Source organism: Suncus etruscus, chromosome 15, assembly GCF_024139225.1.
Source record: "Suncus etruscus isolate mSunEtr1 chromosome 15, mSunEtr1.pri.cur, whole genome shotgun sequence".
NCBI classification, from domain to species: domain Eukaryota; kingdom Metazoa; phylum Chordata; class Mammalia; order Eulipotyphla; family Soricidae; genus Suncus; species Suncus etruscus.
This window is the reverse complement of record NC_064862.1, coordinates 84,865,202-84,885,008: the sequence shown is the minus strand read 5'-3', so window position 1 is coordinate 84,885,008 and position 19,807 is coordinate 84,865,202. Positions and strand designations below refer to the sequence as shown.

At 42.9% G+C, this 19,807-nt stretch overlaps 2 protein-coding genes across 3 annotated transcripts in view; both read left to right on the top strand.

Moving 5' to 3' along the window:
• Positions 1 to 19,807, top strand: part of LOC126031149 (zinc finger protein 383-like) — a 207,696-nt gene that overhangs the window by 108,199 nt on the left and 79,690 nt on the right. The gene's annotated exons all lie outside the window — the stretch shown is intronic.
• Positions 1 to 19,807, top strand: part of LOC126031150 (zinc finger protein 239-like) — a 59,847-nt gene that overhangs the window by 19,694 nt on the left and 20,346 nt on the right. Inside the window, exon 3 of one of the 2 annotated variants that reach the window (XM_049789438.1) lies at positions 9,999 to 11,358. In XM_049789438.1, the coding sequence (XP_049645395.1) occupies positions 10,300 to 11,358 (1,059 nt within the window). In that variant the 5' untranslated portion in view covers positions 9,999 to 10,299. Of the gene's footprint in view, positions 1 to 9,993; positions 11,359 to 19,807 lie in introns of both variants that reach the window. The other variant, XM_049789437.1, reaches the window with a different exon arrangement.

The window sequence follows — 19,807 nt, the reverse complement described above, 5'->3', positions numbered from 1 at the left end:
TGTGGGAAATGGGGAGAGTCCGCCCATCTCTGAGCCTGTAGTGGCTAGAGGTAAAGATCCTGTTCTCAATCCCTTTGTTTTTATGTACCTCAAGGCTTTATTGTCCCAGGGTCTCTTTCCTGCCTGTTTGCTTCCAAACCTTGATGAGGTCCTTCAGGAGTTTCCTAGGAGACAAAGAGTTTCTGTCTGTGTGTGTTCCTATGGGTCTAAACTGGTGCCCAGGGGTGCAGCCCATCAGGCATTTCTGGCCCCAGTTCAGGCACTTCCAGTCAGGGCAGGGGTTTTTCCTTCTCAGTGGTGCTCAAGGCTATGTTTTTTCTACAGGGATTCATGCAAACTGCCTTTCTGCTGCTCTTTCTAAATAATACACACTCGTAAAGATGGGGTTGCATCATCAGAACTGCAGGTCCCAGGTAGGGGGAGAGTGTGAGCTTAGAAAAGGACAGGGTGGGAGGACAGATGTAGCACCCCATCTTTGGGTTTGGCTCCTGGCCAGAGCATTGAACTCTGTTATTAAATTAAATTAAAATTGAGGCCAATTTTATCCTCCTTTGCTGTGCTTGGCTTAAGGGTCACCCAATGTATTGAGAACTGGCTTCTGGGTCACTCCTGGTAGCTCTCGGATCCTCTGGTGTTCTGGAGTCCATAAAATATAGACTGGTAAGACGTTGCAAGGGAAATCCTTGATCCCAGGATTTCTGCCCTAAAGAATCATTCCATTCTCATCAGGGATCAGCTCTATTACTGATTTGGAGTTCGTCACCACAGCCAATAAGGGATACTCCTGGCTCTGCACTCAGGTGTTCCTCCTATTCTGTGTAATGGATCCTACAGGGAGTCCGAGGTTCTCTCTGGACCAGCCAAGTACAAGGCAAGTGTCCTCCTGGTTGTTCTGTAGGTTCAGCACAAAGTTCTTCAGTCGCGTTTTGCTGCAGTTCCCAGATGCCAGGCCAATACCCGCGCTCTTGTCTTCTCGCTATCTTCACTCAGGACCCTCAACGGGGTTCGGGTTCCTAACTGTCTAAACTGGCTGAAGAATTTTCTGTCTTACTGGAAACAATGCTACTGGGTCCTTTCCTGCATGAGGACTTCCCTGTGGAATTTCGTTTTGATTTTTTTTGGCTCTGGAACCTCAAGTTATTTTTCCCATGTTGAAGATACTAAGGGCTTGTTCTTGCCTCTGTGCCGAGGATTTATTCTTGCGATATATGGGGACCCAATTATATATCAGGGATTGATTGACCCTGTGTGGGCTATATGCAATCTGCTGGCTCTGTTTCTCACTCCCCTGAATTCATTCCATGCAGTTCAGATCTTTTGTTCTTCACTTTGCAGAGTCTCGTCTCACCTGTGCTCCCACATTTCTTTTCATAAGGTAGTTGCACTTTCAAAGCCTTTCAAAGTTTGCAGTCCCATGGCTTGTGGATCTAAGAGGGAAAGGTGAACAAATGTTCATTTGAGAAGTCATAGGGATTGGGAGTCAGTCATTTTTATCTGCTCAAAGTGTGTGCTGATTCAGAAAAACAGTTTGACTCAACAATCTGACCCTTCATTTTCCTTTTTTTATCCCTTCTACCATGGGAGGTGATGAGCTTTAGGAGCAGATATGGGCTGTTGTGTATGTAGCATTGTGGGAAACATCCAGAGTGCTTTTTAGTTTCATCTGCATCGATGCTGGGAGTTATTCCTCGCAATGTTCAGTGGATCTAGTGATACTGGGCATTGGCCCAGGTATGTTGGTATGCATACTACTATTTCCAAGAACCTACTTGAAGAATGTTCACACATCATGCTGACTGGTCCACAGGGATTTCTGGAGCCTGTCACCATAGGTGCCCATTGACATTGAGTTTGAGGCTGATTTTTTCCTGCATGGAGAGAGCAGAGAAATTGCATCCCTTTAGGAAACCGAGTGGTCCCTTCTTTACATTCAGAGCCTTTTCATTCAGACACGGTGATGTGTCCCTGATGTGGCCGTGAGTTTCTCCCAAGATGAATTGCTATTGTCTGGACACCTTTAAAAAAGGTCTATAGAAATTTGATGCTGAGACCTACCAGCATCTGTGGGCCATCGGTAAGAGCCTCCCTGGGGCACCTGAGGAACAGACCCTTTATTAGAAATCACCTACTATTCAGGGAACTGGGTTTACTAGGAAATCTAAGTTTTCAGCTCCCAAAATGGCCCTCCCCATTGTTATGTTACCAGGTCTGACTATATCTTAAGAAGTCCAATTTTTAATTTTATTTATTTATTATTTATTTTGTTTTTGGGGTCACACCTGGCAGTGCTCAGGGGTTACTCCTGGCTCTAAGATCAGAAATCGCTCCTGGCAAGCTTGGGGGACCATATGGGATGCCGGGATTCGAACCATCATTCTGCTGCATGCAAGGCAAATGCGCTACCTCCATGCTATCTCTCTGGCCCAATTATTTGATTTTAAATGTTATTCCACAGACCTGACGTGAGAGATAGTACATTATGTGGGGTGTTTTCCTTGGCCTCTGTGAACCAGTTTTAATCCGGTCTGCACATTGATCTCATAAGCTTCCAGGGATTATCCCTGAGCACAGAGCTAGGAGTCAGCCCTAACTACTGCGGGTACCTGCCACAATTTCCCCAAATGCCAGCCATTCAATTTTTGTAAGTTTGGGGAAGCTCTTGACCACACATGGGAGTGCTCAGAATTTAGTATAGACACTGAGCTTAGGGACTACTTCTGGCATTGTTCAGTGATCGCTTTGGGTGCTAGTGATCAAACCTGTGTTTGCTCTGTACTAACGTGCCAACTCCCAATAAGTCAAACTTTTATTCGAGAACGTTTCACTTAAGTGTTGTTCATCAGTTGTTTAGGGCCACACTGCATCAGCACCTCTTGATTTTCTTTGGCTGGTGCAATGTAGAGGGATCAAAGCTGAGGCTCCTGTTACAAAGGACATTTCCCAATTATACTGTGATCTAGGCTGCACTTTGTCATTTGATGGTTTCTTTTGTGGTACACCCAACAGAACTCAGGCTTCCATCTGGCTCTGCGCTCAGGAGTCAACCCTGGCAGGGCTTGGTGGTGTTTGGGAGTCAGCCATTACCGAAGAACCTAAAAGCCTCCACACTCTATTATCACAGTGTCACGGCTTCTTGTTCTGGAAACTAAGGGAAACCTAGGGGTCAATGAGGAAAGTGGGTGCAATGGATTCAGTGATGAGAAATAGCCCATGCTAAGGAATGAGGTAAATCTGAATCTAACTTTAATGAATGCTACAGCGTTGTATTTCTATATGATTTTACGTGTGAGACAGCCTACAGCTTTTCCTGCAAGGTCAAAGAGATGATAGCTTCTTGTTAGCAAAAAGCTTATTAGTATATACTGGGGTTTTTTTGTTTTGTTTTGTTTTTGTTTTTTTTTGGGCCACACCTGGTGGTGCTCAGGATTTACTCCTGGCTACCTGCTTAGAAATAGCTCCTGGCAGGCACGGAGACACTGGAATTTGAAACAACCACCTTAGGTCCTGGATCGGCTGCTTGCAAGGCAAATGCCGCTGTGCTATCTTTCCTTTACTGTTTTAGCTATGAGTTTCTTCACTACCGACAATTCACAGGACTTTATTGTGGGTTCCAAACCATTTGAAAGATAAGCTTCAACTAAAGTGAACAGAGAGGAGTCTCTTTTTTGAGCATGATGCTTCCCTGGGATTGAAAAGGCATATTTTAACACCTCAAAGTTTTTACTCCTAGGTCAGTCTCTGAGGGTCAATTCTTTTTTTTTTTTTTTTTTTTTTTGGTTTTTGTGCCACACCTGGCGATGCTCAGGGGTTACTCCTGGCAGGCACGGGGAACCATATGGGACACCGGGATTCGAGCCAACCACCTTTGGTCCTGGATGGGCTGCTTGCAAGGCTAATGCTGCTGTGCTATCTCTCCGGGCCCTGAGGGTCAATTCTTATGTAAACGAAAGGATTAACAAACTGCCTGGGGTTCCTATTAGGGTTCTGAGGGAGCAGGCTGTTTAAAGACACAAAACATTCTTTCAATGCCTAACTTCACTTTGAGTATTACAAAGTTAATTTTTTGTTTTTGTTTTTAAGTCATACCGGGCAGTGCTCTGGGGTTCTTCCTGGCTCTAAGCTCAGAAATCGCCCCTGGCAAGCTCAGGGGACCATATTGGGATGCCAGGATTCAAACCACCATCCTTCTGCATGCAAGGCAAACGCCTTACCTCCATGCTCTCTCCGGCCCCAAGTATTACAAAGTTAATTTTATGTTTTTCTTAATGCTAAATTTTCCATATAAAGTTATATTTAACCTAGGCCGCATTTTCCTATATTAATACTTTAATCGGGAGGTAAATGCTCAAATCAATACACACTTAGCACAGCAGAAGGGAGATTCATATTTAGGCCAAATAAATGTTTGGAGCTATCAATAAGTTAAGATTGAGATATACCACTCTACTTGTTGGGAAGCAATCTCTCTTTGAGATCTGGTTTCAGTTAGCCATGCCATGACCATTACACAACAGGCAAACTGGTGTCCAGCTTCCTCTAAACTATGGCTGTTGTATAATAGCTCCTATATTTTTTGACAGGGGGAGGGACACTCACAGTAGCTCTCAAAGATTGCCCCTGGGTCTATGCTCAGAAGTGACTCCTAGCTTCCCTGTGGAGCCTTCAGAGCCACTAGATGTGGAAACCAATCAGCCTGTTGCATCCAAGTCAACACTGTGCTATTGGTACAGCCCCAATTTTTTTATTTTGAGCTTTTAGGCCATACCTGATGATGGTCAGAGGTTACTCCTGGTTTGAAACTCAAAAATTACTTCTGCCGTGCTTGGGGAACCATATGAACAGCTATGAATCTTACACTGGTCTATCACAGTAGAAGGCAAAAGCCTTACCTGCTGTATTGTTATTCAGGACCAGCCCCTTAGTTTCAAGAAATTTTGCACTCTTGTCATCCTGGCAGTGTTTGCGGTTAATTCTGGCTCTGCGCTCAGTGCTCACCTATAGAACAGCTCAGAGAACTACAGAGGGTGTCATGATCAATGCACATTGGTCCTTTGTGAGCCCCTACTTGAATGATTGCTTCCCCACAGTATATTGCTCCTGGCAGGCTTGAGGGACCACGTGGGATGCCGGGATTCGAACCACTGTCCTTCTGCATGCAAGGCAAACGCCCCACCTCCGTGCTATCTCTCCAGCTCCCTATGTTGGATTCTTTCATTGAAACTGGTCTCATCTGAGTGATAACCAACATGCAGAAGGAAAGCAGAGATTCTTTTATTCATCTGTTCCGTGATTTGGCTACTTTCATCAGGGACTCATACACAAGAGTTGGTAGTTGCTGTCCCCTTCCCTGTCTTTAAACCATGAAACTTTTCTCTGGACAGGTTAATTCAGGGTGAAGCCTGCGCTGATCTCCTGGGTGGAAGAAGGAGCCCTTGGGAGGCTGCAGAGAGGTGTGCTTGGAGGTGAGTGTGGGAAGAGCCCCAGGGTCAGGCCCTGTGGAGGAGTGCTGTTGTCTTGGGCAATTTGAAATATGGGTGCTCAGCAGTGTGTCCTGGATAAGGTGTGTGAGGGTTCTCTCCAATTCATGGCTATTGATGCTAAGGCCCACAGTGTTCTGGAGTTTGGCTGTCTTGATTTTCCTCTTTCTGCTTCCCTGTCTGTTGGTATTTATAAACAGTCCAGTGGTTCTGCGCCTTCATCACCCTTCTATGCTCTCAGGGTAGCTACACAACCCCTTGTTGTCATTCCCTTCCTAGGGGCAGTTTGACTCGCCTCTGTTCTGTGTTTTCATATACTTATCTTTGCCATTGGAGCATTTTCAGTGAGTCCCCAACTTTTTTATTCTCTCACTTTTTGAGACCGCCTTGCTGGTGTACTTGGTGCTTACACTGGTGCCTGTGCTTCTCAAACAATTCTGGTGCACTCAGAGAACCATATTGGATGGCCTTGATCAAACCTGGGTCCCCTCCTGCCAAGTAAATACCAGTTCTTAGGAATATTAAGAAAAATCTTTTGTCTGGTTTTATTTGGGGGGGGGGGGTTTGTTTTTGTTATGCATCATACGCAATAGCACTCAGGGGAAACTCCTAGTTCTGTGCTCAGAAATTGCTCTTGGAAGGCTGGAGGAACTTAAGGGATGCCAGGAATAGATCCCAGGTCTGTACTGGGATCCTGTACAAGGCAAACCTCCTATTGCTGTGCTATCTTTTCCTACATTACTTAACCTAGCTCTATTCTTAGATATTACTCCTAGCAATGCTTTGACTAGTAAATGAATTGCTAGAAATTTAACTTGGTTCAAAACTTGCAAGGTAAATCTTTCTTAGGCTGTCCGAAATCTCTGTCCCACTAGAAATGTATTTTTGATTTCTATATTTAAACCACAGAGAAGTGAGCCCAGCACCATCCTAATGTGGACGTCTTTAAGTTCCTCATTTTGATCCTCTTAATCTAACTTCCCTATTATGGAAGATTATTTAGTTCCAGGAAACAATATATAGTCACTTTGTTGCGTACTCAACTAAGTTTCATTCAAGTCATTTTTCTGTGTGTGTGATTTTTGGCCACAACTTTAGACTCAAGTATTACTAATGGCTCGTTGCTATTATTCCTGACAGGCTATGGAAATCATATAGTATGCCAGGATTTGATGTTGGGTCAGCCACATGCAAGGAAATAACTTCACATCTGTGTCTTTTCTCTGGCCCACTAAAAAGTAATTTTTTTACCTATACATTAAAACCATTGATGAGGGGCCGGTCGGTGGCGCTAAAGGTAAGGTGCCTGCCTTGCCTGCGCTAGGCTTGGACGGACCGCAGTTCGATCCCCTGGTGTCCCATATGGTCCCCCAAGCCAGGAGCAACCCCTGAGCGTTACCGGGTGTGGCCCAAAAACAAACAAACAAACAAAAAAAAACATTGATGAATGAGCCCATGATACTGTCATGACTGTGGGTCTTTGAACAGTTTGCATCTTATTAAATTTTTTTGTGGTTTTTAGGTCAGTGCTGGCAGTGTCAAGGGTTACTTCTGACCTTGTGCTCAAAAATGGTTTCTGTTTGGGGGCTGGAGAGATAGCATGGAGGTAGGGCATTTGCCTTGCATGCAGAAGGATGGTGGTTCAAATCCTGGCATCCCATTTGGTCCCCTGAGGGCTGCCAGGTATGACCCTCAAACAAAAGAAAGAGAAAGAAAGAAAGAGAGAGAGAGAGAGAGAAAGAAAGAAAAAGAAAGAAAGAAAGAAAGAAAGAAAGAAAGAAAGAAAGAAAGAAAGAAAGAAAGAAAGAAAGAAAAAGAAAGAAAGAAAGAAAGAAAGAAAGAAAGAAAGAAAGAAAGAAAGAAAGAAAGAAAGAAAGAAAAAGAAAGAAAGAGAGAGAAAGAAAAAGAAAGAAAAAGAAATTATTCCAGTTTGAAAAAGGGGGCATAAGGTATGTCAGTGATTCAACCATGCAGGATCAGCTGTATGGGCCAATGACCTCAATGTTTTGCATTGTTCTGGTTCGTCAACAGATTCTTACATTACATATTTGGTTTGGTTTTAGTGTGCAGACCTACTCTTCAGAATTCCACCTTTCTACAATTTCATTTTGGAATAGGAACTCCAAACAGCTGTGAGATGGTAAGATTTGTAATTCCTTATCATTTTTATTGTGGTGGCGGGATATCAGTGGTGCAAACACATAGGACTTATCAAGTTGGGTCGCTTAACACATCGCATTTACCACATCTATGGTCTCTGTACTGTTGGAAGGATCTGGAGCCCAGTGTGAAGTTGCCCGTTATTTCTACATGAGTGGCAAAATCCATTCAATGAGTTATCTACCTGAATCATAAATTATTTTTCAGAGCAAAGAAATTCTGTGATTATTGTGGAAAATGGTTTAGGAAGGGAAGAGATGCAGTGACTTTGATTTAATAGGTCAAGTGTTTCTACTGGTTGATTGTCCATTGGATCTGTATCCTAGTGGGAAGGTCTTTTCTCATTGTAAGTAGAGATGGAAACTGTGTCTCATTCAGTACTGTACATGGTCCACAAGCCTCCTCTGGTGTGATCAGGGAACACAAAGCCAGGGAAAAGAATAGCACTACCTAGAGGGACCCCATAATACAGTAAAAAATTAAAACCATGAAAAGCGAGCTCATTGGTGTTTGGGAGGAATATGCCTACAGTGACTTTTGTTTTATTTTGGAGTGACAACTGTGATAATAAGGGGTTCCTCTAGGGTTGGGCCACGATTAGATGTCAAGGATTGATTTCTGACTAGACCCTCCTTGGTATCCCCCTGCTCTGGGTGTAATGAGCTATTAAAATTCTGATAAGGCCATTTCCTTTTGTTGTGCCTAAGATCTGACCTGGCCTTTAAGTTATACGCTCATATGTCGAACACTGAGCTGTAACGAAGGCTTAAACAAGGATATGTTTTCTGTTTGTTTCAAAATGGTGTTTCGGGTTCTCCTGAGGGTAGATTTACGCTTCTGTGCTTTTTCACTGAAGTAGTGAAGTAGAGAAATTTTTACAATTTTGGCTCTTCCACATCCATAAAATTTGCTCATTCTGCTACTGAAAATAATAAATGAGCCATAGCAGTTCAAGTAGGGATTGTACATTGGGCACGGGGAATTAGGGTTCAATACCTGATATCTCAACAGATCACTTCAGCACTGCCACTATGATCCCAATGCTCAGAGCTAGAAGTACTCTCTGAGCATCACAGGGTATGCCCTCAGAATCAAAAAGAGAAATGAAGGGGCCAGAGAGATAGCATGGAGGTAAGGCATTTGCTTTGCGTGCAGAAGGACGGTGGTTCAAATCCTGGCATCCCATATGGTTCCCCGAGCCTGCCAAGAGTGATTTCTGAGCGTAGAGCCAGGAGTTACCCAAAAACCAAAAAAAAAAAAAAAAAACAACAAAGGAGAAAAGAAGACAGGGTTATGGAACTAGTACAGTAGGAAGTGTGCTTGCTTTGCACTAGGCCACCAAAGAGCAAATCCCTGGCACCCCCACGAGTTACCGCAGTAGCATGAGAACTGATTTTCTTTTCTTTTCTTTTCTTTTCTTTTTTTGAATAATCCTCAATACATACTTAAGTACATAGATCCTTCTAGATGAATGTGCTAATTTGAGTTAAGCATAACATCTTAACCACTTTTGCAGAATTGTATAATGAACCAAAGACTTGTACATGCAAGGCATGCACTTCAGTATTGAACTATATTCCCATTTATAACTGAGTTTTGAGTGCAGACCCGGGAGTAGACTGAACATATCTTAGTTTGGCCCAGACGCTTAAAAAGTAATTTAAGGGGCCAGAGAGATAGCATGGAGTTAGGTGTTTGCCTTGCATGCAGAAGGACTGTGGTTCGAATCCTGGCATCTAATATATGGTCCCCCAAGCCTGCCAGGAGCGATTTCTGAGCATAGAGCGAGGAGTAACCCTTGAATGCTGCCGGTGTGACTCAAAAACCGGGGGAAAAAAGTAATTTAAAATGGAGCATGCATTGGAGAAAAAGTACTAGGGTACAGTACAGTAGCCTCAGAGACTTGCCCGAGTGTCATGGAAGTACAATATTTATTGTTAGAGCCAGTAAACATGGTGTGAAGAAGATGAAATGAAAATCAGAACAAATGTTTGCTTATTTGTTGGCTATACTTTTCCCTATCAACTGATCTATAGAAGAACGTGCAAAAAGTGTCAGAAATAAGTTCTGGACTAGGGCGAGATGTCAGATTAAATACAGAATCCCCACTGAGAGGACACCTTTGTGGGACTGGTAATTACTCATTTAGTGTCCAGAAATAATAGTTTCTGCTCCTCTGTTCAGACTATTTGTTACCTACCTAAGCCTATTTCTTGGCTGCTTGTCTATCTGTCTCCAGAGGCATCCACACATGTAGAAACGTGTTTGTCTGTGATTGTTATCACACATGAAGGGTGATTTTTAAACATGGAGACTTGGGGAGAGGCTATTGGACTAACCCTGTGCTGTTCCATAGGAAAGCTGCAACACCCGCTGGGTCGTGCGTGATTCTGTGCTATGGGCCACAGCCTCGAGGGAACAGTCCTGCCTATATCTTGATGGGAATGAGGACCCTGGGGTCACCTGTTCAATTGGGGGCCCGAATGAGGAAAGCGTCCTCTCTGCGGAGACCCAGTCTATTTGTGACCTCACTCCTGAGTCTGCTCCGTCCAGTCCCTGGATACAGTACCCCACAGTTGGGTCACTTTCTGCCAAGCAACCAACAGTGTTTGCTCTGAGCCCCTCACTCGGAGAGGCTCACAAGCACATTCTCCATGGAGTGATGACTCCCACATGCAGTCAATGTGAGGGAAACTTCCCCTGTGTTTGGCACTGTGATGTGCCCTCAGATACCCCTATTACACAAGATTTCACTGACAGTCAGCAAAGTGGATACACTCTGAGTCAATGGGCAAACCCAAATGATCCTCAGGAAGTTGGGAAAGGAAACAAATGGCATATTTGTCCCGAATATGGCATGGCCTTCACTTATTCTTCTTCCTTTATTGTACCCAAGAAAATTCAGGCAGTAGAAAAGCCTTTTACATGTCAGGAGTGTGGAAAGGCCTTTTCTCAATCCTCAATGCTTATTAGGCATATGAATATTCATACAGGTGAGAAACCTTATACATGTCAGGATTGTGGAAAGTCCTTCAATCAATCCTCAAAGTTTATTAGACACATGAATACTCATTTAGGAGGAAGGCCTTATACATGTGAGGAGTGTGGAAAGGCCTTCAGTAAACCCTCAAGGCTTATTACCCACTTGACTATTCATATTGGAGAGAAGCCTTATACATGTGAGGAGTGTGGAAAGGCCTTCTCTCAATCCTCATCACTTATCAGGCACATGAAAATTCATACAGGAGAGAAGCCTTATACTTGTCAGGAGTGTGGAAAGGCCTTTTCTCAATCCTCATTGCTTATTAGGCACATGAATATTCATAGAGGAGAGAAGCCTTATACATGTCAGGAGTGTAGCAAAGCCTTCACTCAGTCCTCATCGCTTTATGTGCATATGAAAATTCATACAGGAGAGAAGCCTTATTCGTGTCAGGAGTGTGGGAAGGCCTTCACTCGATCCTCAGATGTTCTTAGGCATATGACGATTCATACAGGAGAGAAGCCTTATACATGTCAGGAGTGTGGAAAAGCCTTTTCTCGATCTTCACTGCTTGTTAGACACATGAATATTCATACAGGAGAGAAGCCATATACATGTCAGGAGTGTAGCAAAGCCTTCACTCATTCAGCATCTCTTTCTGAGCACATGACCATTCATACAGGAGAGAAGCCATATACATGTCAGGAGTGTGGCAAGGCCTTCACTCGATCCTCAAACCTTAATAGGCACATGACTGTTCATACAGGAGAGAAATCTTATGTATGTCAGTAGTCTGTAAAGGCCTTTTCTCAATCCTCAATGCTCATTAGGTACATGGATATTCATACAGGAGAGAAGCCTACTTATTAGGAGTGTAGGATGGCCTTCACTCATCATCATCACTTTCTGAGCACATGAAAATTCATACTGGAGTATTAAGTAAATTTATGCCTTTTAAAGTGGTCCCCATTTGTTTCCCATTTGTATTGTATCTCAATTCCTTGGTATATTCTCCTCCTCTGGAGGGGGCGCTTTTATTTTGGAATTGAATAAATGGAATGCAGGAGAGCTGACCTGGGGCTGTCATCTTGGCTTGTGGTTTCATTTGTTGGATCGACTGGCTTGTAGGTGATCAGCTTGAAGTGTAAATTCTCTTGCCTGCTATTTCCTCAAGATTCTGTGTGGATTAATTATTTCTTGACAATTATCAATTTACCATCTTCTGTACTCTCCGGACAGAGGGTATAGGATATCTATATCTATATAGGATATCTCTTTTGGGAACTTTGGGACAACTAGACCTCCACCGAACTCCCAAAGAACATCATTTACACAGGAGAGAAACCTATTTATGTTGGGAATGTGGCATGGCCTTCACTCCTCACTTTCTGCACACATGAGAATTCATAGAGCAGAGAAGTCTTATTCATGTCAGAAGTGTGGGAAGGCCTTCACAGAATCCTTATCAGTTTCATGGCACAAGAAATTCACGAAGAGAGAAGCCTTATTCAAGTCAGATGTGTGGAAAAGCTTACACTCAATCCTCAATCCTTTTCTGGACACATAAAAATTCATACCAATCAGAAGCCATAGTCATGTTAGGAATGTGAGAATTCTTCAATTAAATCTGCAAAACTTATTTGCATATTAAACTTCATACAGGAGAGAGTTTTATTCATGTTAGTAGTATGGGGAGACTTTCACTTATTCATCATAGCTAACTAGGCACATTAATATTCATACAGGGGAGAAGTCTTATACATGTCAGGAGTGTGGAAAGGCCTTAGCTCCACCTTCAAAGCCCATTAGCACATGAAAATTCATGCATTAGAAAAGGGTTATTCAAGTCAGGAGTGTGAGAAGGCCATCACTCAATCCTCAAACCTTACTACATACATAAATATTTCTACAAGTGAAAAGCATTAAATGTCACATATCTTATACTCCTACTCAAGCCTTCAAAAACATAGGAGAATGCATAGTGTAGAGAAATATGTGGTTCATAAGGGGTGTGGGAAGGTTTCCACAGCTGTCCAAACCTTTTTGTAGACATGAAAATGATGTGTGGAGGGTCTGAGTGTTCATAAAAATGGTGTTAACCTTGCAAACCTCTGGCCTGGGTTCAGTTCTACACAGAGTTTCACAATATCAAAGTTATGGATTCCCCATAAAAGAACCAGGAGTTACCTTTGAGCACCATAGGGTGTAGGACCACAAAATTAAGATAAACTTATAGTTCTTTTGTTTGTTTGTTTGTTTTTTTGGCCACACCCATTTGATACTCAGGGATTACTCCTGGCTAAGCACTCAAGAATTGCCCCTGGGTTCGGGGGACCATATGGGACGCCGTGGGGGGGAGGATTGAACCGCGGTCCTTCCTTGGCTAGCGCTTGCAAGGCAGACACCTTACCACCTCACCGGCCCCTAAGATAACTTTTAATGAGACAGTCCTGGATTGCAGGAATGTGGGAAGCCCTTGTTTACTTCTGAATGGTTTCTCTACATAAGAAAGTTCATATTTTGGACTAGAGTATAGCATAGTGGAAAAGGCATTTGCCTTGCTAGCACCTGACCCGGGTTTGAAACTCAGCATTCCATATGGTCTCCCAAGTCTGCCAGGAGTAAAATCTGAGCACAGATTCATGAATATTGCATCCACATTCCGATGTGGCTCTGCCAAAAAAATATATATACCAGATTGAAATATCAAAGGGAGGTTGGAAGTTCTTCACTAAATTCACATTCTTTTTTTTTTTTTTTTTTTTTTTTTTTTTTTTTTTTTGGTTTTTGGGCCACACCCGGTGACGCTCAGGGGTTACTCCTGGCTATGCGCTCAGAAGTCGCTCCTGGCTTGGGGGACCATATGGGACGCCGGGGGATCGAACCGCGGTCCGTCTCCTAGGCTAGCGCAGGTAAGGCAGGCACCTTACCTCGAGCGCCACCGCCCGGCCCCTAAATTCACATTCTTATGCAAATGAGATTTCATATTGGACAAAGACATTTTCTGAGGGCCTTCATGTTCATAATTCTCTCAATATAGAGAATACTTGTAAGACACTAAGTGTAGGGCTGGAGAGAGCACAGCGGGAGGGCTTTTTCCTTGCACACAGCTGATCCACTGTGGACAGGTTCAAATCCCGCCACCCCATATGGTCCCTCATGCCTGCCAGGAGCAGTTTCTGAGTGCAGAGCTAGGAGAAACTCCTGAGCACTGCTGGGTGTGATCTGGATCTGCAAGTATGGATCACTCCAGGCAGAATTCTCTCAGCTGTGCTCAAGCAAGTGCCATTCCAGCTGTACTGTTGTTCCAGTCTCTCCCATTTTTGTATTACAGTCTCATCCACATAAACCGTGTGTTTAGACAAAGTGTTCTCTGAGATGAACATGTCTGTGACTGGGTTTCCGAATATTTCTATGTGGAATGGAATATACATTTTGGAAAAATGTATATCAGCTCATTCAAGGATGGAAGAAACCTCTGGGGTCAAATGTTCTATAAATAGTTGGAATGGGGGGCATCCACAAATCCCTTGGTGTTTTTATTCAGGTTATCATCCATAACTCTACTCAAGAAAATTAAATGGCTTCATGTTTTAAGAGTAAATTTCTAGTGTTTCCAGTTGGGAAAATCTCTGTAGGGGTTACCTAATAATCTGCTCAATCTTTGTATGAATTCAGAGAGTTTGTGCCACATCAGGCGATGTTCAGAGTTTACTCCTGACTGCTCAGGAACTATACCTTTCAATGCTCAGGGATACAGGATAGGGATATTATGAATTGAACCTGAGCCCGCATCATATAAGACACTACTGTATAGCCAATAATGTTAAGTACCCTTATACTGTATATGGAATTGGAAGCTGTGCTGGTAATTGAAAGTAGAGTTGGGCACAAGCCTAGTGGGTTGTGTGTAGCATATCAATGCATTGTCTATTTCATAAAAAGGAGGGCTAGAGAGATAGCATGGAGGTAAGGTGTTTGCCTTGCATGCAGAAGGTCAGTGGTTTGAATCCTAGTATCTCATATGGTCTCCCAAGCCTGCCAGGAGTGATTTCTGAGCATAGAGCCAGGAGTAACCCCTGAGCACTGCCGGGTGTGACCCAAGAAAACTCCAAAAATCAAAGGGAAAAAAAACAGAAATTGAATCCATTCTGCTTCTTAGTGAGGCCCTTCAAAGAGCATTAGCTGATTTCTCAGAAGACATTTCCTTTAACTCTCTGGATAGAAGAGTGGATTTTCCTCAGAAAGACGCCTTTTAGAATTTCTTCTATAATCCATTCCTCTTCCATATGTCATGCTCTGGTAAATTATATAGATGGCTATTCATCAGTGAAAGGTGATATTACTGGCCGTCAGGGAATAGTTGAACATGCTCACAAAACTGTCAAAACTCAATACTGGAAAAGGGGCCGGAGTGGTGGTGCTGGAGGTAAGGTGTCTGCCTTGCAAATGCTATCCTAGGATGGACCACGGTTCGGTCCCCCTTCGTCCCATGTGGTCCCCCCTAGCCAGGAGCGATTTCTGAGCACATAGCCAGGAGTAACCTTGAGCATCAATGGGTGTGGCCCAAAAACCAAAGAAAATTTTTAATAAAATAAAATACTGGGAAAGGTACAGACCACTACTGACCTCTCCTTAACACTACTGACCTATCACTGGCCAGTATGGAATAGTTGAATATGCTCACAAGCTGTCAGAACTCAATTATTAAAATACTGGAAAAGGGCCCGGAGAGATAGCACAGCGGTATTTGCCTTGCAAGCAGCCGATCCAGGACCTAAGGTGGTTGGTTCGAATCCCGGTGTCCCATATGGTCCCCCGTGCCTGCCAGGAGCTATTTCTGAGCAGACAGCCAGGAGTAACCCCTGAGCACCACCGGGTGTGGCCCAAAAACCAAAAAAAAAAAAAAAAAAAAAAATACTGGAAAAGGCACATGCCACTAATATAAAAAAAAAGGGGGAGGCCGTAGAGATAGCATGGAGCTAAGGCGTTTGCCTTTCATGCAGAAGATTGGTGGTTCAAATCCCGGCATCCCATATGGTCGTCCCGTCCGTGCCCCCCCCCCCCCCCCGAGCCTGCCAGGAGTGATTTCTGAGTATAGAGCCAGTAGTAACCCTGAGCACTGCCGGGTGTAACCCAAAATTAAAAAAAAAAAAAAAAAGAATGTTGGTCCAACTACCTATGCCTGGTCAGAAGCAGAATTCTTTTTTTTAATTTAAAACTTACTTTATACACATCAATTGATTAATATTGGCAGATAAGAATGCCTAAAAATGAGCATATTCTTTTTAAAATATTGATGACATATTTTCTTTCTTTAATTGAGGTGCTCTCAAGCAGTGCTCAAACACCACAGGGACCCCTCTGGTAACTCTCAGCCACCTGGTCAATGGTTCCTTATCAGGATTCTAGAAAGTGGGCCATACAGGCCCTGTAGAATCCAGGAACTGCGTGTGGATTCACCTGGAAGTGCTGGAGACCTCCAGGGTACCCCTGGTGATATTTGGGGGACCATGAAGTGCCAGGAAACAAGCCTACGTTAGGCTTGGCAGGCATGGGGACCATATGGGATGCCGGGATTCGAACCACTGTCCTTCTGCACGCAAGGCAAACACCTTACCTCCATGCTATCTCTGTGGCCCCAGAAGCAGAATTCTTACAAATGATGAAACCAACCTATAGATTTATGCTCAATGGGAGAGGAACCCTCCAAGCTCTAAGTTCTTGTTTTTTCCTAAATCCAACATGGACTATCCAAGAGAAAGAAAAGGAAATCACTTTCTTTTTTTTTTTTTTTTTTTTTTTTGTGGTTTTTGGGTCACTCCCGGCAGTGCTCAGGGGTTACTCCTGGCTCCATGCTCAGAAATTGCTCCTGGCAGGCACGGGGGACCATATGGGACGCTGGGATTCGAACCGATGACCTCTTGCATGAAAGGCAAACGCCTTACCTCCATGCTATCTCTCCAGCCCCCAGGAAATCACTTTCAACCTCAACTGGTAATTGAGACATCGAGCCATCATGTGATAACATTATGACTGAGATTATTTGGACTAGTGACCAGATTCAGATTTTTGATTCAGAAACACTGAATTTTGGCTGGCTGGTCTGGCTCTCACTAAATTATCTCTCATAATTTAGGGAATATTTGTTGTATGAATACAATATTACAGTGCCTGTTGTGCCATACGTGTTTAGTTGATTATTTTAACTGAAAGCATTAGGATGCTATTAACAGGTTAAATCTGTTGGAACTTAAAGGTTAAATTGGTAGAAGAAGTTGGCCAAATTATGATAGTTCTGTGGGCAGGACAGCACAGTCAGATCATCCCCAAAGACTTTAAGATAACTTTTGTTAGCAACTAATTTGCAGGGAACACCAACAAGATTCACATGAACAACTTCTATATCTGATGAATGGTCTCCATGAAGACCTGAAAAATTTTGATAGGCTGAAAATAAAGAGGAAAATAATAATCATCTCGAGGAATTAAATGCTGTGGAGCATGCTATCAGTTACAGTCAGTTCAGTATGTCTGATATTCTTACACTTTTTCAAGCCAGTTCAAATCCACAGTTCAACATCTCACCTGTTACAAAATGTCTTGGACATTAGTGATTTCATGCACCTCTCTTTGCCATTAGCATCCCAAGTAATCTACAGGATTGCCTCAAGTTATTTTGCAAAGGACAATAGCTGATAGACAATTACAAGTCTTATGACAGTCACTGTAAATACAGCAGGATTCTCTAAAAAGATAGAAATTTGGATATTACCACTGAGCTTTTATATCTGAAACAATTTTCCTATGAGAGCTACTGGAAGCAAAGATTACAAGCTATGTGTAATTCCCCTAGAAAACCTTGCTTGTCACAGCATATTATTGATTCTAAGAAGAACCCTGAAATATAAAGTTTATTTTGTGTTTCAAATCATCATGGTGAAATAGGCAAAGGTCACTTCTTGGTCAACTGTTAAAATACAACAAGACGATGCTGGATAGTATGCTGATCGTGATGTTTTGAATATCCCAGCTCTCTGAAATATTTATAAGGTTATATCTTCTTTGCTGTTGTTGCTGTTATTGTTGTTGGTTTTTTTTTGGGGGGTCCACACCCGGTGGCACTCAGGGGTTACTCCTGACTGTGCTCAGAAACCGCTCTTGGCAGGCTTGGCAGACCATATGGGATGCCTGGAATGGATCTGGGGTCTGTCCTCTTGGCAAGTCAAATGCCCTACCTATCACTCCAGCCCTTAGAAGCTTATATCTTCTTTCATACTTCACTATGTCCTAAAGCAATAAATATAGCTGCGTACATTTTTTTTTGAAGCTGCATGAATTAAAACAGATGTCTATGAAGAAAGAAGTAGGATGCTATGCACTTGCAGTACAGTGTTCTTAACTCTTATTTCCGTTGTCATTTTAGGAGGCTTAGCATCTTTTTTTTTTTGGTTTTTGGGCCACACCCAGCGATGCTCAGGGTTTACTTCTGGCTGTCTGCTCAGAAATAGCTCCTGGCAGGCACGGGGGACCATATGGGACACTGGGATTCGAACCAACCACCTTTGATCCTGGATCAGCTGCTTGCAAGGCAAACGCCACTGTGCTATCTCTCCGGGCTGGCTTAGCATCTTTTAAAAAGGATTTTGTAATAGGCTTAAGACAGGATATGGAAAAGTTGATTGGTTTATGTATGATGTATTCATAATGGATCTATGACCATGTTACAGTCAAGTCTAAAATCTTCTGCTCTTGACAGCTTTCTATTTTCAAGCACTTTGACCCATTTACCATTCCAGATGGGTCAATTTTATAGCTGTAACATGTTGATCAATCATTTATGTGTGTGTCTTGACCACACAGATAAAGGCTAATGACGGTCTGTGTTGTACATAATGTCATTCTGTGTTTTACATAGCTTTGCTACATTTTCCCTCTTTCGGTTGTCATTCAGCAAAACCTTTTGTATAGTTTTCCTATGCTCATTTATCCTAGACTTGTTGCTTTTCCTACTGTACCCCATTTGCTCCTATAGCTCAACATCCTTTGTGCCCTGGAGAAACACCCCACACACACTCATTTTCACCCCCCTTGCACCATTTCAGCCTCTCTCATTCCCTTGGATTGCTACTCATGACCAAAATCACCTTTTTAAATAGGTCCTGACTTTAGGACTAATCAAGGCCTGACATTTTTTTTTGGGGGGGGTCACACCCAGCAGTGCTCAGGGGTTACTCCTGGCTCTATGCTCAGAAATCGCTCCTGGCAGGCTTAGGGGACCATATGGGATGCCAGGATTCGAATCACCGACCTTCTGCAAACGCCTTACCTCCATGCTATCTCTCCGGCCCCAAGACCTGTGACTTAAGCCAGAAGCTGCAGGGAATCATTGATACTTCCATCCCATCCTTATTATTCTCAGCCAACACATTATTCCATAGCTAAACTAGTCCTTTTTAATCATACCACCTTGAACGTGTTCCTAACAGAGTGGGTAGAATGTGTATTTTTCCTTGGAAATAACATTATTACTTTGGGTTGGATTCAGGAGACAAATGGTGGAATATGTATATTTCAGGATATATATTTATTTACAAACAATAATATTGACTTGGATTTGATTCCACACACAAAAGCAGAATGTGTTTTTCTTTATATGTATTTATTGGGCAGCAATGTTGATACTACAGGGATAGTGTACTATAGACTAGTCATAGTCCCAATATTATTTTGTGGAAATATCCTTTTATCCTTTTTTGAATAGACCGAATTAAATGGGAAAAATCTTCTGAAAGAGATGAGTTTCCATTTATTAGATATAGGAACTCCAAAATTTTTATGTTCCCAGGATGTAGAATTATCCTGTGGGGTTATACAAAGACTGATCTGAAGCCTGCAGTGGAAAAGTGTGTCAAGATGTTTCCTGGGAAAAGCCACCCGGCCCTCAATATCTAGGTTAAAATTTTGTAGACCAGGTTTACTGCCTGTGCAAAATAACAATTAACACTGTGCTCTAAGCCCTAATGTGGGGTTCCCACCTCTTGGGGAGGACAATATAGTACAGTGATGGCTAACTTTTTTGAGCTCAAGTGCCCAACCTGTCGTACAAAACCAAAGAATTTCCTCAAAGTGCCAGCATGTCAATTAAACCTTAAAACAAGATTTTAGTATCTAAAAACTCTTTATA